This window comes from Haliotis rufescens, unplaced genomic scaffold (assembly GCF_023055435.1).
Source record: "Haliotis rufescens isolate VD_foot unplaced genomic scaffold, xgHalRufe1.0.p SCAF_8, whole genome shotgun sequence".
NCBI lineage: Eukaryota > Metazoa > Mollusca > Gastropoda > Lepetellida > Haliotidae > Haliotis > Haliotis rufescens.
The window spans coordinates 2,035,052-2,061,002 of record NW_025964372.1 but is presented as its reverse complement, the minus strand read 5'-3'; the positions used below and the strand labels follow the sequence as shown (position 1 = coordinate 2,061,002).

The window sequence follows — 25,951 nt, the reverse complement described above, 5'->3', positions numbered from 1 at the left end:
CAGTCATGACATGTCTCTCTTTGGTGGTGAGGTTTTGGCGTGGTTTGGGGGGCTTTCTTGATAGGTGTCTATAATCTGATGGCGGAGGTAGCCGACATAAGGGTTTGAAGCCAATTGTTGGAGGGTCTTCTGGAAAGGGTCAGGTTTGGCAATACTTTCAAGATGTGATCTTGTCAAAATCTGCGACTGAAGGTGGGCCTTTTGTCTGCTAAATTGCTGGATCTGATGTTGGACTACCAGCCAGGCACGAACCATGACGAGTGCATCTAACCAGTGCTTGGGACTTATTGATTTATTTCATCTGTGCCACAATCCATCTGTGCCACCATCCATCTGTGCCACCATCTATCTGTGCCACCATCCTTCTATCTTGCTCTCACTCGGGAAATACAAGAACTAATTTCGTAAAATCAGTATAACACACATTCTCGCATAACAATATATATCTATGGTACAGTGTTAAATGACTGAAATGTTCATTTTGGCAATTTACAAAACACCATAATATTTCAGTCATTTTACAATTATTTTCCTGTCAGATTGACTAAAAGTTATTACAAAGTTCAAGAGGGCTTCAAATGTCACAATAGGTAAATTATGTTTTGATAAGAAGCCAAAAATTAAAAAAAATTCACATTGACTTTCGTTTTCTTCTGTCATATCATGTTCAGTCAACGGGTGATGAATTAGAGTATACAATGTTTGGAATTCGTCATCATAATATAATACATGGTAACATAATTTTTAAATGACAGAAATATATAGGAGTTTTGTAAATTGCCAAAGTGAAAATTTGAGTCAGTTTTCACATTGACTGTAACATATATAATGCCTGTGTCTGTACATATTGGCCTGATTTACTGATAGAAGCGTCAGTAAATGGTCTCGCTGTATGATGTACGTTGGAAGGCCAGAAGTTCAGGGTAAAATTGACTTTTTTTAGCAGATTGAAACGTTGATCCGAATAAAAGTCACAGGAAATGAGAAAGTGGATTCCATTTTCCTCAACTTTGACAGATCTCAATACTTTTTAGAGACGATGCCATACAAATCGCCAAACTTTTTTTTTGCACCGTCTTGTGACCCGGCTAACGCGAGGTCAGCCCGTTTGTGTTGTCTCATGATTGGTTAATCTAAACACGTTCTAATAGTATTATGCAATCAGAGTTAGCGTTTCGTTTCGTGCATTGGTTGTTCAGGACCTGTTCGAGGGTGTAATCTAATATTAAATTAAACATTTGCATCACTACAACACAGACCTACATCTTAAACAAGCTGCTGCTAGCTTTCGAAAAACACACATGATAAGAATTATAAATATATTCGCGTGATCAGCTTACGTCACCATATTCACTTATGCTGCTTGACGACACAGTTGTTGCTCAACTCAACTTAACCCGAAAGTAGGTGTGTATTGAGAGTGGAGCCAGATATAGAATCAAGAGATAACGAATCTGTTAACTAACAAAGTGGGATTGTGTAATTGGAGACTATTCTACGAGCTACGAGGAATTCCGGATTATCTGTCCCGAGTTAATTAATTCTAAGTTTTAATTAAGTTCTTGTGTAGATACGACGTCATCTTCAAATGCGTTCATATAATAACCTTATGATTGGCCTCTTTGGAAAAGATGACTTTAATAGAACAATTAGAGCCAACTAGCAAACCAGCATGAGGCATACAATATAATACTACTACATCCCGCCCATATGGGTTATGCATGGGACAGTTATATTCAAACTAGGTGAATAAAATGGGTTTATCTTCGCATGATTATGTCACTTATTAAGCAATGGGCATGTGTGTGTGTGTGTGTGTGTGTGTGTGTGTGTGTGTGTGTGTGTGTGTCTGTGTGTGTCTGTGTGTGTGTGTGTGTGTGTGTGTCTGTGTGTGTCTGTGTCTGTGTGTGTGTGTGTGTGTGTGTGTGTGTGTGTGTGTGTGTGTGTGTGTGTGTGTGTGTGTGTGTGTGTGTGTGTGTGTGTGTGTGTGTGTGTGTGTGTGGCTCCTTGTACAAGAAGACCAAAGGCATGAAGGTGTGTAGTGCTGCCTTTCTGAGATTCCATGTCGCAGCGTAAAATGAATAATGAATAATACCCCACGTAGACACAGCATACTGACTCCGCGTCGTCCAGTACTTTATCCTCTTATGATGAGCAACAGACTGGGTGAAAAACAGTTCCATCTTTTAACATCGTTTAGAACGACGCGACCAGGGGATCGAACCCCCAACCCCGCTCCCCGGGCCCATGCTCTACCCACTACACCACGGAGGATCCGCGTATTTAAACTAGAAAGCACTGACACTTAAAATGTCCCTATTGTTACGTCTCGATTCCCAAATTGAAACTCCGAAATCTGTACGTAAAAGAACTTAGTGTGAAACCAAGAAACAACCAACAAGTGGTATAATGTTAACAATTGAATTGAATTTACAACATCAACTTGGTTTACAAATCAACACAAATTACTGAACAGCAATTACAATGGCCTTAGTACATTGGTGGTAGTACAATATTTTATGATAGTATATAATATGATAGCAGTGGTCAGTATCAAATACAATTTTAAAATACAGTGGTGATAGCAAAAGTCAGTGATAATAGTATATTCACCCAGCGGCGACGGTGGTCAAGCTTTCGAGATGGGCAAAGGCAGGGAATACGGGGTGATCCTCACACGAAAGCTGGTCTTGATGTATTCTCAGGTGAATTTGTGTGATGAAATTTGTGATGAGTGTGTGATGACATGTGTGATTAGATGTGTGACGACATGTGTGAGAGATGAGCCAGACACTCCCTTGTCCAACTATACATATATATGGTCGAACTAGCCACCGGAAATGTCTACACAGTGTTGTAAGGCTCTGTACAATGCTAGACGACTCTCGCCGTTTCCGGAAGTTACCACACCACTCTAGCATCTAAATATAGTAACTTCCTGACGGCTGCTAACATTAAACAATACTACAATCCTGACGACTAATCACTGTCCAAACACAATTCAATGAGCGTCTCCCGGACCTCAACGGAAACAATGTAGCACAGCTACAAACATTGTTCAACAATACAATATATTGCCATAAACACTTGGTAAAAGGGTTAATAAGGATGGACAAAATCAAGACACGGTGTAATATATCACTTTACTTACTTACTAGACTAACATCTAGTCTCTGAAATGAACATATCGTACAGAAAAAAACAGTTGTTCGGTTATCTTAATAATAATATAATAAAAGGGAGCCCAGTGACTCTCTTCATACTGCTTTTATCTAGACTTGCAAAGCATTATAGACTTGCATGGGCTGTATTTGATATATATTTGTATCAGGGTCTGTAAGACTTACTTACTTACTTACTTACTTACTTACTTACTTACTTACTTACTTACTTACTTACTTGCACTGAGCATATGACCCCAGTAACGATGTCTCGAAAAGTTGGGGATAAAACTCCTATTTGACTTTAAGGCTGGCAGCCATTTTGAAAACAACATGTTGGACCTTTGAACCATTTATAGACGTATTTGTTACTTGTTATGAGTATGATTGTTGTGATCTGTTTCCATGGTGACTTTTATCATCTTATTTTTAATATTTATATTTATATTGCTCCTAAATTTGATGAAATGTGCTGGTGTGGTGTCATGTTCCTCGTTTTTTATTTACAGAACCGATGTCTGACTCAAATCTGGTTTTCTGACTCTGGGATCGTGATTGGCAAGAGATGCGCCCCAATGCAGGTACAGTTAGCACTTAACCTTAATACTGAGTGAGTGAGTTGGCTTAACGCCGCTTCGAACAGTATTTCAAAAATCACGGCGTGTCAGTCAGCCTGATGTGAGAGGGAATATAAAATGTCAGTGACAGAGAATAACCAGTCTAGATTATCCGCCGAAACAGATTCCATTTGGCGTAAAGTGCAAAATAGCTGTGGAAATTATATGAATGGACCACTTGAGATCAGTGATGACAACACATGTTTGCGAACAGGGTAAGTCAAGAAGTGATGCATGGTTCAGACGTTTGCCATTCTGATGAAAGTATGGCTTTGGTGCTGACAGACCTAAGAACATAATCTGGGCGAACCGGGATTCGAACTAACGATCATAGGTTTGTGGATGCCCATGGGACACAACTCTGCACAGCGAGTTGCGGAATCTCAGACGACTGGCCCACCCGTCCCTCCTATATTAATGGTGAATATAACGGAGATAAAAGGTCTGTTCTCATATTGCTTTACTCGAATGAAGACCTAAGAGTCACAAAGGAGTCCGTTTTGAGACCCTAACAATATGCATTTTTATTCACCGATAAATTCCTAAACTTGACACATCCTGACAGCAAACATATAAATGTTGCTATAAAAAAACATCCCAAACCATGGAAATAAACTTCTGTTTCCGGAAAATCAGTATCTAACATCCTGCCAAATGTTATCGTATAACACATTTTGCACAACTGAAATATATTTCGCCACGATATAATTACATTGTACGTATACAGAACACAAAGTAACACCAGTTTCTCGGGCGTGCGGGGATGCTTTCTATGTATAAATGTGCTGTACATCACACTATCATTTCAGAAATGCTACGTCTACGAGGAGAACAACGAGGACGCTTGCAGCAACCCCGATGAAGAGTTCGAAGGCTATTGTTCGTTCTGTTGTGAGGGGCCAGGCTGCAACCAGGGTCTACCACCTTATGGTAAACAGGCGCAATACCATTGTTATAAGGTTAAAAATGCATCTCAGAAACGAATGATAACAAATAGAACCATTATAGCTGCAATGAGGAGTGGCATTAGATATAGTTTGTGACAGAACTTTTAGTTGGAAAGGAATCAATAGAGAAAAGACATTTCACATTTATCACAAGTGTATTCTGGACATTTCACATTTATCATTGGATTGGTCTCTGGCTATTATCCATGAGTTAATAAAACAAATGGGGAATTACAAGGTATAATCCATTTGGAGCTTCGGAGCGAGTCACGAAATCAATAGAGAGATGAGCAACCTGGCACGTAGGTTTTTGGTATTTTTCCGATGGTAACACACATGAGTTCATGGTCAGATATAAACTTGTAACGAATCAAATGGAGGTATTGAGACATGTGACAAGGACAGGTCAGGCTCGAACACTATAAAATGATACCCTCAACATTAGGAGAGTAGTGCGCGGTTTACAGTCGATCGAGTCGAATCCCGATCGTTCGAAGTTTCCACCAGCTAGTGACGAGCCTGGCCAGTCTGATCCTGTCCTGTATTGTTAGATGGGCTGAGAGTAAGTAAAACTATGTGAGTATAAACTGGTGTTGCGTTTCTTTATTATGCGGGTGTGAATGCTGATAGAGACAACTTGGAGTAAGGGTCATTAGGCCAATCACTCCTTGACGGAGCCGAGCCGTGGTGGACAAGGCGAGGGCAATGTCCTGGCTTAATTGATCACAAGGACGAGGAACGGCAATACATTTAGTAACTGTATTAGGGTCGCACTGGACGCCCGAAACCAGTTACGACACCATCACGCATTTCCTTGTGCCTTCCTCGCCGCGAATATCTGCAAGCTTGTTTATGTGACGTTAAGCAATATTCTACCATGAATTTGGAATTTACTCGATTCGGATTGGTCAATCAGAGGCTATTAAATCACCATAAACCCCCTCTGATTGAAACAGCTGGTTTGACGGCCGCATCACCGCGGAAGCTAATATTCATCATAGAATAGTACTTTTGTCAGTCATTGTCGGTAGGCATATTTAAATAATTATATCTACAATTACAGGTTACAAAATGCACAGATGCGGTTACTACAATATTCAAAGGTTGTGTGCAATACATTTCGTGCAGAAAACACGATAGAAATCTACAAAGGGAATGTATTTACGTTTTGAAGACAACAGAGAGCTTGGAATTTTGGCCCCATGCTGCGCGTTCGGTTCCAAATTCAATTAGGCGCGGTTAAGTCTCCAGGTTACCTAGCTCTACATTGAAAACACAGTATATTGTAGTGGTATATTTTCTCCTAAATCACTCGCACATTCGTTTTTGTCGTCGAATCCAGAAAGTTAAAGGTTGCAATTAAATGCATTCACTCGACACTTCTGAACCAAATTGGAACGCGGGTGTGACAAGTTCACGTGACGACCTTATAAAAGTCAATCTGGCGCCAGTCGTGACCCTATACGTTACTCGATTACGAATTTTAAACTTAGTTCTAATAACCATAAGTGAAACTTTTCTAAAATTCAGCCGTGATTTGTAAGGGGTATATGCGGAGGGGTATATTAGTAAACTGGATGTCAGGAGATCCGAGGATGTCAGCCGGCTGATCTCGTTCAGAGTTCATGGGGTCGGATCAAAGGTTATACTAGAGACTCGTTGTTTGCCCAGTATGACCAGGATTACAAACGATTCCATGTTGTTGGTGATGGTAACCCCTTCGTTAAGTTGTTATGTACTTACTAGAGTGATCTAGTAAACTATTACAACTTGTCTCGTCATCCTCTACTGTTTGTCTGTTTGCTGTTTAACGCCGCAATATTCCAGCTATATGACGGCGGTCTGTAAATAATCTAGACTGGACCAGACAATCCATTCATTGACATCATGAGCATCGATCCACGCGATTGGGATACAATGACATGCATCAAACAAGTCAGCGAGCCTGACCACCCGATCCCGTTAGTCGCCTCTTACGACAAGCACAGCCGCCTTTCACGGCAAGCATGGGTCCTGAAGACTTATTCTACCCCGGATCTTCACGGGTATCATCATCTATTGTCTGTTGGATGGTGTGTATGGCCCGAATGTTGGTGATGATACTTTGGTGTTCTTTGCCTCGGAACCCATGAAACCCAACGACCGCGGGAAAGACTAACTACCTTAAGGGTCAACATATTTTACTTCATATCTTGGTGGGGGCGGCCGGGTAGCCTAGTGGTTAAAGCGTTAGCTAATCACGCCGAACACTTGGGTTCGATTCCGGCCATGAGTACAATGTGTGAAGCCCATTTCTGGTGTCCCCCGCCGTGATATTGCTTGAATATTGCTAAAAGCGGTATAAACCATACTCACTTATATATTGGGTTGTGTAGCCGTCTGCAGCCAAGCGTTGAGAGTGACCAGACCACATTACATCATAACATGACGTCATGACATTACGTCAGATCCGGTTAAGGGACTGGACGCCGGAAATAGCATGAGCTAGGGAAAAACCCTCACTATTTCTATTGTAATGCATTCTCCCCGACAACTGACAGCGTTGAGATGGAAGTGAAAAACTTTGAATTTTCACTACTTGTTGAGACAGGGAACGTTGGACGGCAGATCATACCTGTTTTCGCTAAATATCCATGTGTGCATCTTTCAGGGACAGTTTCGGAGGATGAAGCCGATGACGTAGATGACGGCGACAGTAAGTCACATGGGAGCAAGTCAGGAGGTCATGGGAGCAAGTCAGGAGGTCATGGGAGCAAGTCAGGAGGTCATGGGAGCAAGTCAGGAGGTCATGGGAGCAAGTCAGGAGGTCCTGGCAGCAAGTCAGGAGGTCATGGGAGCAAGTCGAAAGGTCCTGGCAGCAAGTCAGGAGGTCATGGGAGCAAGTCAGGAGGTCATGGGAGCAAGTCAGGAGGTCCTGGCAGCAAGTCAGGAGGTCATGGGAGCAAGTCAGGAGGTCATGGGAGCAAGTCAGGAGGTCATGGGAGCAAGTCAGGAGGTCATGGGAGCAAGTCAGGTGGACCAGGCAGCAAGTCAGGAGGTCATGGCAGCAAGTCAGGAGGTCATGGGAGCCATTCAGGTGGACCAGGCGGCAAGTCAGGTGGGCCAGGTGGACCAGGTGGACCAGGCGGCAAGTCAGGTGGACCAGGTGGACCAGGCGGCAAGTCAGGTGGGCCAGGTGGACCAGGTGGACCAGGCGGCAAGTCAGGTGGACCAGGTGGACCAGGCGGCAAGTCAGGTGGACCAGGCGGCAAATCACATGGACCAGGCGGCAAGTCAGGTGGACCAGGCGGCAAGTCAGGTGGACCAGGTGGACCAGGCGGCAAGTCAGGTGGACCAGGTGGACCAGGCGGCAAGTCAGGTGGACCAGGCGGCAAGTCAGGGCCTGTTAAAAGCCCTGGAGCACAAGGGGGACTCAAAACACCGGCTCCTGCGACACAACCACCTCCTCTTCAGACAAACCCACCAAAGACACCCCAGCCACAAGCAAAGACCCAACCTCCAGCAACGCAACCTAGAGCAACACAACCTCCGGCAACACAACCTCCAGCAACACAACCTCCGGCAACTCAACCCGCAGCAACACAACCCCCTGCCACCAACGCACCTCAAACACAGGCCCCACCAGCCCAAAACAGACCAGCACAGCAGCCTAACAACGTGGTACAGCCTTGTCACTGTCATGCTGGTCAACTGTGCTACGTAAATCATGGCCCAGCTGGTCAAAATGGTCAATCGGTCAACCAGGGAGGTAGTCAGATAGGTGCCCTGGGCAGTTCCGGTTTGGACATAACCATCAACCTTCATCTCGGAGGAATATTGTTTGGAAGCGCCGGAAACCAGATGAGCCCAGCCCAGAGTGTTGCTAATTGTCCCTGTGCCCAGCAAAACGCCAAACCCGCAACTACAGCCGCGCCAACACAACGTAAGAACAATTCTAATTGATATGCCACTCAATGGGTAAAGTGAATCTGCCATGTAATATGAAAGAATCAGGTGGTCCATGAGTTCTTAGGAGTCGTATGTATTATTATATTAATTTATCATTCATTTGTTATTTTGGGATGGGGGTTTGCTTCTTAAAGACATGCAACTGATTTTGGTTCTTTAATTTGGGTTGATTAGTTTTTTAGATTTTGGTTTTAAGTGAGTGGAGTTGAGTGGGGGAAAACAGGCATTTTTGAAAATTCCTTTTGTTCAAGAAAATACGAAATACTGGAAAAAGATTTTTTTTATCCCAGGTTTGTATCCTGACCTGCTTTATGTGGGAGGAAAGCTTGAAATGATGCAGGTCTGAAACGTTTACCACTTTGGTGAAACCAAGAGCACGGGTATGCTGTTGATAAACCTAGAACCATAATCGGGGCGAACTGGGATTGTAATCCACGACAATCCAGGTTTTTGATGCGCCCAAGGGACACTAATCTGTGCGGCCACAAAGTGAACTTATAGTTCTTGAGAAACACCATTATTTATACTCCATATGACCTATATATTAGTCCTGTGTCACATCTCTGTTCCAGCGACTATCCCACCAACAGTCACCCAGCATCCGACCACGCCCAAACCGACTGCATCTCCAACGAAGTCGCCCAAAATGACAATAGCACAAACAAATCAACCGACACCGACAACCGCACAACCAACAAAACAACCGACAACCGCACAACCAACAAAACCACCGACATCCGCACAACCAACAAATCCACCGACAACCGCACAACCAACAAATCCACCGACAACCGCACAACCAACAAAGTCAACAAATAAACTTGTTCCAAAATTTCCTTCAACTGCTGCACCGTCGACTACACCAACAACGGCTTCAACCGCTTCAACTACGACTACAACAACTTCCACAACGACAACTACTCCAACTACCACTGTGAAACGTAGGCAGACATTTACACAAGTCCCTTCATGGTTACGTTCAGACTGCGATAATATCAGCTGTTCACTTTAAAATCACGTTGCCATTGACAAAATATTTTAAAGGGATGAATAATTTGTTTTCAGTAACTGGTAATTACGGAGTATTTGAATTGACAAGTTATCAAGCTTTTATTCCTTAGTTCCTTTCACAATAACTAGTAAATTCAGATTGTTCTCTTTAAATTAGCAAGATTTATCATCTATAATTTCTTTTACAATAATTGTTTGCTTGACTGAAAATGTTGTCAATCTGTGTTCCCTTAGTTGTTATACAATAATGTTCAGAGTATTTGCTTGGACTGAGGACGTTGTCAATCTGTGTTCCCTAAGTTGTTCTACAATAATGTTCAGAGTATTTGCTTGGACTGAAGACGCTGTCAATCTGTGTTCCCTAAGTTGTTCTACACTAAGTGTTCAGAGTATTTGCTTGGACTGAGGACGTTGTCAATCTGTGTTCCCTAAGTTGTTCTACAATAATGTTCAGAGTATTTGCTTGGACTGAGGACGTTGTCAATCTGTGTTCCCTAAGTTGTTATACAATAAGTGTTCAGAGTATTGGGTTGGACTGAAGGCGCTGTCAATCTGTGTTCCCTAAGTTGTTCTACAATAAGTGTTCAGAGTATTTGCTTGGACTGAAGACGCTGTCAATCTGTGTTCCCTAAGTTGTTCTACAATAAGTGTTCAGAGTATTGGCTTGGACTGAAGACGTTGTCAATCTGTGTTCCCTAAGTTGTTCTACAATAATGTTCAGAGTATTTGCTTTGACTGAAGACGTTGTCAATCTGTGTTCCCTAAGTTGTTCTACAATAAGTGTTCAGAGTATTTGCTTTGACTGAGGACGTTGTCAATCTATGTTCCCTAAGTTGTTCTACAATAAGTGTTCAGAGTATTGGCTTGGACTGAGGACGTTGTCAATCTATGTTCCCTAAGTTGTTCTACAATAATGTTCAGAGTATTTGCTTGGACTGAGGACGTTGTCAATCTGTGTTCCCTAAGTTGTTCTACAATAATGTTCAGAGTATTTGCTTGGACTGAAGACGTTGTCAATCTATGTTCCCTAAGTTGTTATACAATAAGTGTTCAGAGTATTTGCTTGGACTGAGGACGTTGTCAATCTATGTTCCCTAAGTTGTTCTACAATAATGTTCAGAGTATTTGCTTGGACTGAGGACGTTGTCAATCTGTGTTCCCTAAGTTGTTCTACAATAACTGTTCAGAGTATTTGCTTGGACTGAAGACGTTGTCAATCTGTGTTCCCTAAGTTGTTCTACAATAAGTGTTCAGAGTATTTGCTTGGACTGAGGACGTTGTCAATCTGTGTTCCCTAAGTTGTTCTACAATAGCTGTTCAGATTATTTGCTTGGACTGAGGACGTTGTCAATCTGTGTTCCCTAAGTTGTTCTACAATAACTGTTCAGAGTATTTGCTTGGACAAAGGACGTTCTCAATCTGTGTTCCCTAAGTTGTTATACAATAACTGTTCAGAGTATTTGCTAGGACTGAAGACGTTGTCAGTCTGTGTTCCCTAAGTTGTTATACAATAATGTTCCGAGTATTTGCTAGGACTGAAGACGTTGTCAGTCTGTGTTCCCCAAGTTCTTCTACAATAATGTTCAGAGTATTTGCTTTGACTGAGGACGTTGTCAATCTGTGTTTCCTAAGTTGTTACGTATACACAATAACTGTTCAGGGTATTTGCTTTGTAATTCAATGGCATTGATCTAGGAACTACATACCGCACGTGCATGTATAGCAACACAGCCTGAAGCTGGTTCAAAATAAGATGTTGTGTCTGTGCACACGCGCACACTTCCATTAATTCTAATTAAGGTACACCCACCCCCATTTTCCAAGAAGCTGAGTAAGCATGTGCCTTGTCTCCATCTGTTTATTTTCTTCTTGATGTTCCACAGCCGTGCAGTGTTACACCTGCAAGGACCTCTCCTGCTATGACATGAGTCTGGTGAACTGCCCCACGGACAAACCGTACTGCATGTCAACCATCAGTCAAAGTTTTTCAGGAGCGAGGAACTTCACAAAAGGGTAATGTTTAGTTGCTTGTATTGAGGGCACGGGTAGCGCAGTCGTCTAAGGAGCCGCAATTCGATGTGTAGAGTTGCGTCCCCTGGGCACGCCAGAAACCTATGATCGTGATTTTGAATCCTGGTTGGCACCGATTATGTTTCTCTTGGCTTGTAAGCACCATACTTGCGCTGGTGGCTTTCAATAAAGTGATAAACATCTAAAACCTGTATAACATCAAGTCAGCTTGCCTCACACATGAATCCCGGAATCTGATTGTCTGAGACCCGTTCTGTCATTTTCAACGTACCCAGCTAATATGTTAGGTGTATTTCTTATCGCCGCTCGTATTGCAGAAATGTTGGCATTACATTTGCAACATACAAAGCGGAATTTTGTATCTCGAATTTATAATGTAAGACGCCATTCTCCGGATATTTACGATATTTTCCGAATGGGGGATTACTTGTGATAATAGCTGATCAATGTGAAAAATGAACCAACTGCCTAGCTCTGGTATTATTACTGATTCGGACCAAAGCAGGCATGCATAAGACATACCAGCAACATAATTAGGTCTATGGTGTGATACACTATTGCCTAGAAGTTCATTCCCTACACGCATGGGCAACGCGTTACGCAACCCGTGTGCACCCCGTTGGTCTCTCGTGGGGAACCCGTCCGCCACGCGCGTGACACCCGTCTGCAACGCATGACACACTCATTAGAGAGGGAACAAACTTTTGATCAAAGGAGGACCCATGTTAAGCTAAACTTGGAGGTGGTAAAAAGGAGAGAAATTGTTGAATACCCTGACGAAAAATGTCAATACACATTTTATCATATGTACTTGCTGATGTCTCATTTTTAGATGTGATTTCTGTTGTGGCTTCTACATGATGTTTTGCGATGGTGTTAAGAGAATACATGATTGTGGTTAATGGGATTGCTATTTAAATGCTTTTTTTAATGTGACATTAAGCGTCTGTAGTACGACTCTCAGTGCATTCGTGACCAACTCGTGTTATTCCGGGACAAGCCGAATAGCGACTCGTGCCCCTCTCGTGGCCATTTTTGCGACCGGGATCCGTCTTAGCGCAAACGGGCATACCTAAAACAATTGTCAACTCGTTGCGTAAGGGTTTACATATATTTCCCCATATATTATATATATTTCAGATGCAATTTAAAGCACATCGGGACATGCGGAATTATACAGTATGATTGAACACATTTAAATGTGTCTTGGGTATAATTTTAGATGCAAGACATATGTCAAATCAAAAATTATTTCTGAGGGATTATTTGACAAAGAACTCGAAATCATACGCGCATTCTGATTGGTTTGTCGTATTTTCGCACACAACATTCATCGATAGGGGGACGAGTCTTCTTGCAGGTTACGGAAAGGGGCGAGTGGTGACGAATGCTCTCAGTGATCATGTTTATGAGGTTTGGCGGAGCATTGTTTTTATTGGACCCTAATTACTTTATTGGTTGGGTCTCTTTGTCTCAGCTCCATAGCCGTGACGCTGTGAAAGGGCAGCATTTAATTCATGAGAGTAGGTTATATCATAGAGGATACACTTGAGGGAGAGGGTTCTACTAATTACTGTACCACAGACCTGTAGACGTGAGCACAGAGTTGTGTATAAGATGGCCGTTGCATAATGGCCGCCTGGAGAGGTAAACATTGAGCTAAAGCAGTTGGTTGTTGAATAAATTCCCAGCGCTGCTGTCAAAATATCTTCTACTTGATCTTTGATACATCATTTTGGCATTTACAATATATATTTTTTTCCAACATACATTAATAGTTTACTAGTCATGTTTTAGAATATTTGTCAATAGTGTTGAGCTTACAGGCAATAAATGTAACTTGTGGTAAATATAAAACGTCTCATGTAAAACATGAAGTAAGTACGATAGTAAATAATAATATTCAAATCGCATTGAATCACAATGATAACAAGATACATATGTTATCCTAAAGCCTGTATTAGACATTCAGAGCCAGGAGGAAAACTGATTAAATAAAGGGAAGAAGCTTGCCCTTACATATATGTAGAGACATCATCTGAATATGACTATATATGTAAATGTTACGATACTGTACCCTTCTTCACGAACTATTAAAACATGGGCATAAGGTCACGGAGACGAAGGCTATAGATACTATATCATATTCGAATTTTTAGATGATAAAGTACATTATTTGATTTAATACATTCAGTTATAGATATCTACAAATCGATTTGCGATATCAGTAAGCATTTCATGACATAATAACACAAAATTTGTTATATAGATTCTTTCTTTGGTATCCATAAATGAATTATTTATGTATTATGAATTATATATTGTTCTTTGTGGATGGTATTGAGTAACGCGATTGCATCACGGTTACACTGTTAATTGCTAGTCTTTTTTCTGCACCATCATTTCTTTCATCATGAAAAGTGTTTTAAAAACGCCAACTTATATTTATAATTAACCAAGGAAATAATACTAACCCGACCTGCGTTTATTTATCGCTCCTTCATTATTATCGTTAACATGTGTCTACTTTTAAGTGTTTATGCTTATAATACACATCATAATGATTAAGGAATGACACATCATCGTAACATATATGTACTGTATATACATGCAGCACGCCTGTACTTTGATTCCATAGCACCCGTTACACCGAATTACTATGTAACGGTTCACCCCTTGTTTTCTAGACATGCCATTCGGACATATAAGTCAGATGTGACAGTTATCACAATCTCACCGGTTATAAAGATTTGATACATGCTGACTGACACTCTTCATGAGTCAGTGATTAAGACAACAGATCACTTCACCCGCTTCCTACCTATTCAGTATGTACGTGTGATAACATGGCTGTATGTGTGCATGGTATGTTTGGCTGTATGTACCATTACATGGATGTATGTATGGAAATTATGGGTGTGTATTTATGTTTGTGTGCGTGCGTTCGTGTGTAAATGTATGTAAATGTATGTAAGCCTAGATTACAAAATACATGCCTCGGTCGTTTGAAGTCAGAAGGTAGGGGTATTCCCGGGAAGGAAGACTACTCTCGCAGTAGGTCACTAGAGCAGAAACTTCTCTCGCGGAATAAGGCGAGAATAGCAGAGTAAGTTTGGGGATTGTCGGCTGTTGTGTGAAAACAATGCTTCAGAAAGATCGACGTCCTGTCCCTATGAACAAACCTTCAGATTACGGATTGAACGCCCAAAGTGTCTGTTACGTTTCTTAATGCTTAATTACCTTTGCTGGAGAATATGTTTCTTGTACAAGCGCTATGTTAAGGCTAGGCTGTACTTTTTACGTTTTCCTGTATTTAGCAGGCCCCTCATGCTAAAAAAACAGTCTAACTGTTTATATTACTATATTCTGCTATGCTTTACATTACTATTATATTAGGCCTTAATCTTATCATTATTTGAAACTTTCTCCCTCTGTAACACAAGCCATAGGTTCTAGTATTATATTTAATATATCCATATTTACATAATACATAAATGTATATACATAAATCATTTATATATTTATAGTCAAGTCATATACCTATAATATAATATGGTATGGTATGGTATGGTATGGTATGGTATGGTATGGTATGGTATGGTATGGTATGGTATGGTATGATTTGATTTGATTTGATATGATATGATATGATATGATATGATATGATATGATATAATATAATATGGTTTATATCTATTGACTGTGAAGTCAACGTAAAAACTATAATTGATGGTGATAATATATGAATGTTAATGCAACAAGCGCTGCCTGTGAAGATAAATGTAAATACGTTTGACATATTGATATTTTTCAACACCTTTATAAACGGTAAAATTAGATACATTTAAACGTTAGTAGCATATAACACTTGAAATTTAAAGGTCTACAAAAAGATGTATTTCTTATAATAGAAGGTATATAAGGGTATTTAGAAAGGTAACGTAACTCGTTACGAAAAATTAGTTCTCTTGATATTAAATACTGGACATTGCCCGGCACCCAACTTTTTTTCTTTTTTTTGGTAAAAGTTAATAAGAGGATATTTGGTGGGGGACTAGAGGTATCTTTTCAGAGGGTATCATTCTGACATTACTCATTATTTATTGGAGGATATTGGATTGGATTTGTTATCTTAACAATCAGTGGGGGTTTAACATTAGGGGTTGTGATTTGTACAATTGCCCAAAATTGTCCTTCTGAGTATCGGTGCTTGGTGATGCCAAAGGTAACATTTTATTAAAAGAGGAAACTGGTAGTGAATACTTAATACCATGTATACAGGATATCTTAAGGATTCTTAGCCCTTTTTATCTCTGTGTGTAATTCTGATGGAAAGAAGTCACTCAACCAGTTCATGCATTCTATGTAAAAGAAGATCAGACTTGGTCAGAATCCGTGTTTATCTGTGACAACTTCCAATTGGTGACATATTACTGAACTTGGAGAGTGGTGATGAATTTTGATATTCATATTATTATAATTTGTCAAATTGTACATAAATTTGTGTGTTAAATCATAGATATTGAAAGGGACTGTTCCCTACACCCATCAATATCTTAATGAATGAACATTAGTTTATTGTATGGATAATATAAAGATCTCAATAAGTATATGTTTAATGTTTTGCGTGCATGAAAGATGGGATTAAGGGAGAAGTGAAATCTTTTCCAAAACGTTTCCAATAAGTAGTGGAGAAAATTGGAAATGGCTGTATTTTGCATAAAATCCGTGATAGATGTGACAGATCTCACAGGGTAACATTCAACAGGTTCATGACATTGTGATCATTTTAACGTTTTTCTTATCAGTTTAGAAAACAGAAACAATTTGAAGTGAACTACATTGGAAAATGAGAGAAGAAATTAATAGTCAATGTTTTTTTTATCATAAAAAGACTCTCTGTTCAGTATACAACAGTTGTTATTTTACTTCTTTCAAGAGGAATCCCAAACCTTCTCTTACTCTGTTATGATATATCATGTCAAAGGGAAAACAAAAAACATTAACGTGCAACAAAGCATTTTCCACGGACTTGTTAATTTTCTTATTGTTACTATACATTTGTTCAGATTACTTAAAACTATACCAGATACTATCAACTATTATTTGCTTCCGTGTGTGAATTTCTTTTAAACAATATTAATATTTTTTTCCACTTGGTACAATGAAAGGGGATTGATAAACAGACAGAGCCTATATAAATATCTCTCCCGACAAAATTCAAACAAGCAGCATTAGTATTATTATACAGTAGTATGGGTTTAACGCCGCTTTTAGCAGTATTCCAGTTATATTTCGGCATGTCAGCTTAATGTGTGAGGAAAGCCCAAATTGATGCAGGTCTCAGACGTCTACCACTTCGGTGAAACCCACGAGCACGGGTATGGGGCTGACAAACCTAGAAACGTGATCGGGGCGAACCGGGATTCGAACCCACAATCATAGGTTTCTGGCGTGTCCAAGGGACGCAACTGCACAGCGAATCGCGGCGCCTTAGACAACTGGGCCAACCATGCTCCCGACTTGGTATTAAGTCATATGTGCTGCATCAAGGGTAAACAGTTGTTAGTGAGATTTATATAAGAGTGCATATTTTGACAAATCTTTTGCTCATAGAGAAGAAATGATGTACAGAGTCAACGATGTTCAGCAGCATTTCTTCGTCTAGGCTGACGTTACCAAAAAGGACGATTCGTAGATCATATCCATTAACATAACAATAGTTTTCAGATCTAACCTCAGTATAATTTGGTTAAGTAAATAGGTAGTGTAAAGCACTTTCGTTGAAAAAAACACATTCAGCATTATCGCTAATAAATCTTTCAAATTTGTGACCGTTCAGATCATTACATCCTTGTCTTAGCTTACGGTGGATTTATGAACCAATATTTTTGAATATGTCAGGCACTTCTGATTTAATACACTTATACAGTTGGGTTTTTTAAAACTGAGGTAATGAAGCTGCTTCTCTCAATGTAGAATCTAGTGCATTCCAGGAGGAGACCGTGTGTGAACACTTGCATATTGGCTCCCCGGCTCCCACATTCTTCTCCGACTTGCAGTTTTTGTTTATAAAATATTTGAAAGAAGGATAATACATTGAATATTAATAAAACTGTTTACGCCTATTCAGCTATAATCTAATCAGTATACACGTGGCGCTCCATGACGAATTCTCCCACAACAAAATGTCATTGTACTGTTGGCCTCATGGCCACACATACGAAATAAATTTGCCTGTAAATGTTTCGCCCTCGTGATTTAACGTTCTAACATTTCAGGACAACTAAAATCATTCTGCTGCAGACATCCTATAGTACATGTTGAATTACCCCGAATGAAAAAATCATTCTGCTGCAGACATCCTACTGTACATGTTGAATTACCCCGAATGAAAAAATCATTCTGCTGCAGACATCCTACTGTACATGTTGAATTACCCCGAATGAAAAAATCATTCTGCTGCAGACATCCTACTGTACATGTTGAATTACCCCGAATGAAAAAATCATTCTGCTGCAGACATCCTATAGTACATGTTGAATTACCCCGAATGAAAAAATCATTCTGCTGCAGACATCCTACTGTACATGTTGAATTACCCCGAATGAAAAAATCATTCTGCTGCAGACATCCTACTGTACATGTTGAATTACCCCGAATGAAAAAATCATTCTGCTGCAGACATCCTACTGTACATGTTGAATTACCCCGAATGAAAAAATCATTCTGCTGCAGACATCCTACTGTACATGTTGAATTACCCCGAATGAAAAAATCATTCTGCTGCAGACATCCTACTGTACATGTTGAATTACCCCGAATGAAAAAATCATTCTGCTGCAGACATCCTACTGTACATGTTGAATTACCCCGAATGAAAAAATCATTCTGCTGCAGACATCCTATAGTACATGTTGAATTACCCCGAATGAAAAAATCATTCTGCTGCAGACATCCTACTGCACATGTTGAATTACCCCGAATGAAGAAATCATCTTTGTTTCGTTTAGATGCGTCACGGAACATGTGTGCGAAACACAATGGTGGAAGTCAACTGCAGGCTTAGCCGACTGCTTCCTGTTAGACGGTTCACCTTCCGGTTTTTCCGGCATGCCCTTGGACAAGTGCAGCTTTTGTTGCCAAGGCGACGGTTGCAACAAAGACGCGATACCGCCTGTAGGGGCACTGTATAATCCTAAAAGTAAGTTAACCCCCCACCCTGATGTACACCCTTAGAATACACATTTACGTTGTATAAAAATAAATAAGATTTCATCTAGTAGTGTTGTTATCATTCCAAATTCATTATTGCTTGTGTTCGTCAAAAGTTGGTAAAGAAACCTCCATTTTGACGATGACTGATCTGGCGATGCAATTGGTTTTGGCTTTCACACAGACAGCTCATGCTTGGAATATTCATGAGTATTACAACCTGGGTTAGGTTATGCCCTACAACAAGCATGTGACACATATACGGCAGATTTGCAAGGGATTCCAACTGCTACCACTGCTGTCCTGGTTTCGTGACTTTTCAGGGAACCTCGGTGAAACCAAATTTCTCATGATGCAGTAGTCAAAGCAGTACTTCATCACACACTCTGAAATGAAAAGATGATATAGAATGATATTTCCAATGATATCTACCAATGTAAAAACGTCATTTTTTGCTGATTAGTTGTGTGAAGGTCCAAACAAGGATGCGCCAGGTCACTTTCAAAGGGCGAATTGGACTTACAACAGTCATCTGATTTCGTCATCAGACGAAATGAAATGAAAACAATATGATTGTTTATTACAACTAACATAATTAATGATCAAGTTATTAACGCACGCCGTTAGCAACTTGTCTAAAATCCGAATGGAATTATTTTGGTAGCGGTCGCCGATTCTAATTCTCTGCAGTTTTACTGATACAATACATTATTTTACATATATACATGCACGTGGGGTTCACCAAAGTGGAAACTATCTAAGACTTCGTGCTTTCCTCCTTCATCAAGCTGACACGCTGTGATAAAACTGGAATAGTGTTCAAAGCAGCCTTACACCCAACTCACTAAATATTGACGTTAATTTCAATCATCACACAACTGCATTTATATAGCATCTGCACAACCCCATCCAGACAGCACAGCAACGACAGTTCTCTCTGTAAAGTTGAAGTCCTCAGGAGTTACATCTTCTACAGCAGTCACAGGACCCCCAACGTCGGTGTCAACGTCATCTTCAACGTCGACTTCAACGTCGACTTCAACGCCAACGCCTACAACGGTAGCAAAGAGAGGTCAGATTAGACTCCATCAGACATTCTGTTATGTATGGAAGATGTCTTAAATAGCTGTTGGTGTCCCTGAAAGGGCTGTGCAAAGTGGCATGCCTTAGACGTTAAAAGCGTTAATCACTGTGGGTTCCAATACGAGAATCACATCTCTGTCTATTTTGGGTTTGATGTCGCCATGACCATTCATGGGTGGTAAGAACATAACACCTGAATGACGTTGGTCGTTCCTCAAAAGCTTATATTGTCGTAACTGCGTTGAGGACTTAACAGGACCCTACAGTTAATAAATGTATTGTGTTCCACATCATCATGGTCAGTCTAAGCCATGACTCCACAACTCGCCTGGTCAACCAAGGGTCATTTAAGTCAAGGAGCAATTGGTCCATCGACCCTTGCTCAGAAGTGCCTCCATAAGCATTTATGTACTGTCACTAACACATAACAATGAACACAATACAAGGTTTATACAGTAAAGTACGGTTATAACGAACTCAAGGGGACTACTTATTATAGTTCGTTATAACCGTAGTTCGTTATAAGGATATATACAGCATAACTACAGCAAATAGTCGGGACCAAAAAAGTAAGTTCGTTATATCCGTCAGTTCGTTATAAGCGTGTTATAACTGTAGTTTACTGTACTCCAATACTTTTACTAACGCTTCAGTCCATCGCTCAAAATACGCCTTCTGAACAAGACAGGACAGGCTCGTCACAGAGGGGGGAACAGAGAAGTGTCTGTGTGAAGTCAACTACAAAACCCACACTACTGTACTAGTGTTATAGGTATCTTTTTAAGGTAATCGAACCTGACCTTTCTTTGTCACATGTCATAATACATCAATTTGACTCGTTAAAAACTAAATCCGACCATGAACTCATGTGTCGTAATCATAAAAATCCCGTGGACTACTGACCGATTCGTCATCCCATTTATTGACTCAAAAGAAAAATGTTCTACCTCTGCTAATCAGTTTGAATGGCACCCACAGTCTTGAAACAATCACCATGATAAATGGGAAATACCTTGTCTCTATCGATTCATGTTTCTGTTTCTCTTCCGCTTTAAGACAATCCAGCGTCCATGCTTTTATTCAATCATTGAAGCTACCGCGTCAGTAAACATCATTCCAAGGGTTTCATTTGTTACAGTTTTACTTATTTTTTTTTTAGATGCAGTTTACCTTGTATCAATATAACGGAAACACTGATCATAACATGTACAAATAACTTGGGACACATAAATAGGTTGCTCGTTACAATAGGCAGGTCAAACATAATTGTTATTCTTTATTTCGATTTCCCATCCACTGCTACCTCAATTCCCATCCACTGCTACCTCAATTGTACTGAGGAAAACAATGATACAAGCGCGTATTTCTTTGTAAAACAATAGGCAGGTCAAACATAATTGTTATTCTTTATTTCGATTTCCCATCCGCTGCTACCTCAATTGTACTGAGGAAAACAATGATACAAACGCGTATTTCTTTGTAAAACAATAGGCAGGTCAAACATAATTGTTATTCTTTATTTCGAGTTCCCATCCACTGCTACCTCAATTCCCATCCACTGCTACCTCAATTGTACTGAGGAAAACAATGATACAAGCGCGTATTTCTTTGTAAAACAATAGGCAGGTCAAACATAATTGTTATTCTTTATTTCGATTTCCCATCCGCTGCTACCTCAATTGTACTGAGGAAAACAATGATACAAACGCGTATTTCTTTGTAAAACAATAGGCAGGTCAAACATAATTGTTATTCTTTATTTCGAGTTCCCATCCTCTGCTACCTCAATTGTACTGAGGAAAGCAATGATACAAACGCGTATTTCCTTTGTAAAACAATAGGCAGGTCAAACATAATTGTTATTCTTTATTTCGATTTCCCATCCACTGCTACCTCAATTGTACTGAGGAAAACAATGATACAAACGCGTATTTCTTTGTAAAACAATAGGCAGGTCAAACATAATTGTTATTCTTTATTTCGATTTCCCATCCACTGCTACCTCAATTCCCATCCACTGCTACCTCAATTGTACTGAGGAAAACAATGATACAAACGCGTATTTCTTTGTAAAACAATAGGCAGGTCAAACATAATTGTTATTCTTTATTTCGATTTCCCATCCACTGCTACCTCAATTCCCATCCACTGCTACCTCAATTGTACTGAGGAAAACAATGATACAAGCGCGTATTTCTTTGTAAAACAATAGGCAGGTCAAACATAATTGTTATTCTTTATTTCGATTTCCCATCCACTGCTACCTCAATTCCCATCCACTTCTACCTCAATTGTACTGAGGAAAACAATGATACAAACGCGTATTTCTTTGTTTTTAGAAAATAAATACGATTATTTTGTTTCTTTGTTTGCTGCACTCAGCAATATTCCAGCTATATGACAGTGACCTGTAGTTAATGGAGTCTGGTCCAGAAGCGAATGTAGTATGCAAAAACATAAAGTGCTGGGCAGAAGAAAGAATACACCCATGTTTATTGGTGGCTAAAATTTAAAAAATACGCGCTAAGAAATGGTTATTTGATGGTGATATATTGAACACGGGTATTGTGTTTTGGAGTTTGCAGTATTTCGGCGACTGCTTTCAGCCATGTAACGGTAGTTTATATTTCTTTTGTTTAGGGAAGTTCAGCGTCGTTCACTGATGAAAAACAATCTATTATGCAGCTGAGTAAAATTTATTTATGCGTTTACATCAAATACATAACAATTTTTAAAATTCTTCAGTGTAGACATTCTGACGAAATAAATGTTTTGACCAAAGAATTTTGTTTTCACTAAGGACTGAAATGTCAAGTCTGCGGGGACTTGAACGCGAAGATTCCGTGCAGCCCGAGGGATATGTTTGTACCAAAGGAACAACTGTGTCCTGCAGGTCAATTCTGTATGGTTGATGTTCTACATGACGTGAATGGCGCTCAGACGACGTATAAAAGGTAACACTCAATGCATTATCATTAGTCCTTAAAGAACCTAGTTGTCTTATTTGCCAGAATGGGGCGGTCGGGTAGCCTAGTGGTTAAAGCGTTCGCTCGTCACGCTGAAGACCCAGGTTCGATTCCAAACATGGGTACAATGTGTGAAGCCCATTTCTGGTGTCCCCGCCGTGATATTGCTGGAATATTGCTAAAAGCGGCGTAAAACCATACTCACTCACAATTGGCCAGAGTTGCAGTCTTGAAAAAATCCAAAAATGTTAATCACTTGCTCGTCACTGTTGATCCCAAGATACCACACGAAGTAAGTAACCATGCAATCACAAGATAGAAGGTTAGCCTTGTGCTGAATGCGTTCGCACTTCCCCCTGAAGATGGGTTCTATTCCCCACATTGGTACAATGTGTGAAGCCCTTTTCTGCTGTCCCCTGTCGGATATTGCTGGAATATTTCTAAAAGAGGTGTACAATCAACTCAACCACCCACAAGATAGATCTAAATGTCACACACAAATATTTCACTAAAATAAAATGTGTGAACGCTACTGACATGAGAGGCACCAACCTGTACTGCTCACATGAGTGAGTGAGTGAGTTGGGTTTAACGCCGCTTTTAACAGTATTCCAGTTATATCGTGGCGTGTCAGCTTAATGTGGGAGGAAAGCCCGAAGTGATGCAGGTCTCAGACGTTTACCACTTCGGTGAAACCCACAAGCACGGGTATTGTGCTGACAAACCTAGAAACATAATCGGGGCGAACCGGGATTCGAACCCTCAATCTTAGGTTTCTGGCGAGCCAAAGGGACGCAACTCTGCACAGCGAATCGCGGCGCCTAAGACGACTGGGCCACCCGTGCCCCCACTGCTCACACGAGGCGACTTAATAGAACAAGTGGCCGGGCGCAGTGACTTGGCTAGCTGCTTGTCATCATATCCGACAGGAGAGATTGAGATGACGATGCTCATAATATCAATCACAAGTTTGTCTGGTGAGACTACTATCTTGCAGCTTTTATGCCTCTATAATCCGGATCCTGTTATCACGGAACGTACCTTCTGACCTGACTCTTTTGGTATTTGTTCATCCAGGGATTTGTTATACGTTTTACATGTATTCATAAACCTGTACAATTCACTGGAAACGGATATCCTCTTTGGTGTGGTGATTAGAGCGTCGGAGACCGCTGGTCGCGTCATACCAAACGACGTAATACAATGGTATTTCTTGTTACCCTGTCTGGATATTAAGGGGATAAAACAAGGACTGGTTGGCTCGGAGTCTGTATACTCTGTCTGAGTGGGGTATATATGTTAAACTGTCCCGTGGTGGCTCAATACAAAACGGCATTAGTTGGGACTAGTAGACAAACACACATAAAAACACACACATTACACACACATACACACACACAAACACACTACACACACACACTACACACACACACACACTACACACACACACACACACACACACTACACACACACACACACACACACTACACACACACACACACACACACACACACACACACACTACACATAGACACACACTCTACACACACACAGAGATTATGTCTGTGGGTATGTCAGAAATACACTGGGAATTTTTCTCGTGGGTTTCACCAAATTGTTATACTTCACTTCGGGCTTTCAGGTCATGGTACAGTTAACATACGGCTCAGAGAAGAAACACCAACATTTGTGGTAGCTTTTGGTAGTTTGAATTGATGATACGCTGTCGAGCAAACAACTTATATTTTTCGTGACAGGTGCGTGAGCCAGACTGCCTGCTCAAGACAATGGTACCACCAGACTTCAGACGAGGGGCGATGCATGCAGAAACAAACTGGAAGTATTGCCAGTATTGACTGCCATTATTGCTGCACCACTCCAGGCTGTAACAAACTTCCAAGACCTCAACTCTCAACTCTTTATAAACCAAAATGAAGAGCCTATCCGCCTGATATGTACGTCTGCCATACAACTGTACACTCCGAAAATTCCATTTACCTCTATGTATAACATTGAAAAAGATGCTTTCATTCCAAGACTTTCCAAACTATCCTACCTCGAATGTTCCCAGCAATAATACCATCTATCTGACCTCAAGGTGACTCCTATCTGGAATACGTCATTGATGTTTGTCTACTCGCTTGAATCAGCGGATCCTTCACGTATATAAAGATAGGAATGGATATGTTTTCGCTAGTAAAAAATGCATCATTTAACATTCGCTCTAGAGGATCGGTCAAATGCGTCCAAATCAAGGCAACGAGACAGCCATTAAAAGATAAATAGCTAGCATCAATCTATGTACAGTAATTGTGGTCCACTCACAATTCCTCAAATTCAAAGAACATTTTCACATTTCCAAAATGTATCCTTCGAGAATAAGCTGGAATATAAAATTGTACCCTGTATTATAGAAATGTGTTCTTCGTTTGGCCAGATGTTGCCAAATGTACGTGAATACCGTTCTGTGTGATGCCAATAAACTGCTTGCTTTCATTATCCTCTCATTGTCATTTGTGTTTGTTTTCACAACAATGATACACTGACTCAAAGTGCACATAAACACTATCATGGACATATAATTCTATAGTGTGATATTTATGCATCATATGGTGAGAGTATTGCTGAATGTGACGTGAAACGACAGTGTGATATTTATGCATCATATGGTGAGAGTATTGCTGAATGTGACGTGAAACGACAGTGTGATATGTATGCATCATAGAGTGAGAGTATTGCTGAATGTGACGTGAAACGACAGTGTGATATGTATGCATCATATGGTGAGAGTATTGCTGAATGTGACGTGAAACGACAGTGTGATGTTTATGCATCATAGAGTGAGAGTATTGCTGAATGTGACGTGAAACGACAGTGTGATATGTATGCATCATATGGTGTGAGTATTGCTAAATGTGACGTGAAACGACAGTGTGATGTTTATGCATCATATGGTGAGAGTATTGCTGAAT

General features: G+C 40.4%; 1 protein-coding gene across 17 annotated transcripts in view; it reads left to right on the top strand.

Moving 5' to 3' along the window:
• Window positions 1-25,480, top strand: part of LOC124144637 (collagen alpha-1(III) chain-like) — a 37,228-nt gene extending 11,748 nt beyond the window's left edge. Inside the window, exons 4-14 of one of the 17 annotated variants that reach the window (XM_048389429.1) lie at window positions 3,671-3,742; window positions 4,588-4,708; window positions 7,376-7,801; window positions 7,871-7,939; window positions 8,024-8,647; window positions 9,246-9,614; window positions 11,568-11,697; window positions 18,729-18,919; window positions 19,823-20,002; window positions 22,814-22,967; window positions 24,737-25,480. In XM_048389429.1, coding sequence (XP_048245386.1) covers window positions 3,671-3,742; window positions 4,588-4,708; window positions 7,376-7,801; window positions 7,871-7,939; window positions 8,024-8,647; window positions 9,246-9,614; window positions 11,568-11,697; window positions 18,729-18,919; window positions 19,823-20,002; window positions 22,814-22,967; window positions 24,737-24,914 — 2,514 coding nt within the window. In that variant the 3' untranslated portion in view covers window positions 24,915-25,480. Of the gene's footprint in view, window positions 1-3,670; window positions 3,743-4,587; window positions 4,709-7,375; window positions 8,648-9,245; window positions 9,615-11,567; window positions 11,698-18,728; window positions 18,920-19,822; window positions 20,003-22,813; window positions 22,968-24,736 lie in introns of all 17 variants that reach the window. The other 16 variants (XM_048389431.1, XM_048389420.1, XM_048389422.1 and 13 more) reach the window with 16 other exon arrangements.
• Window positions 25,481-25,951: the final 471 nt, after the last annotated feature.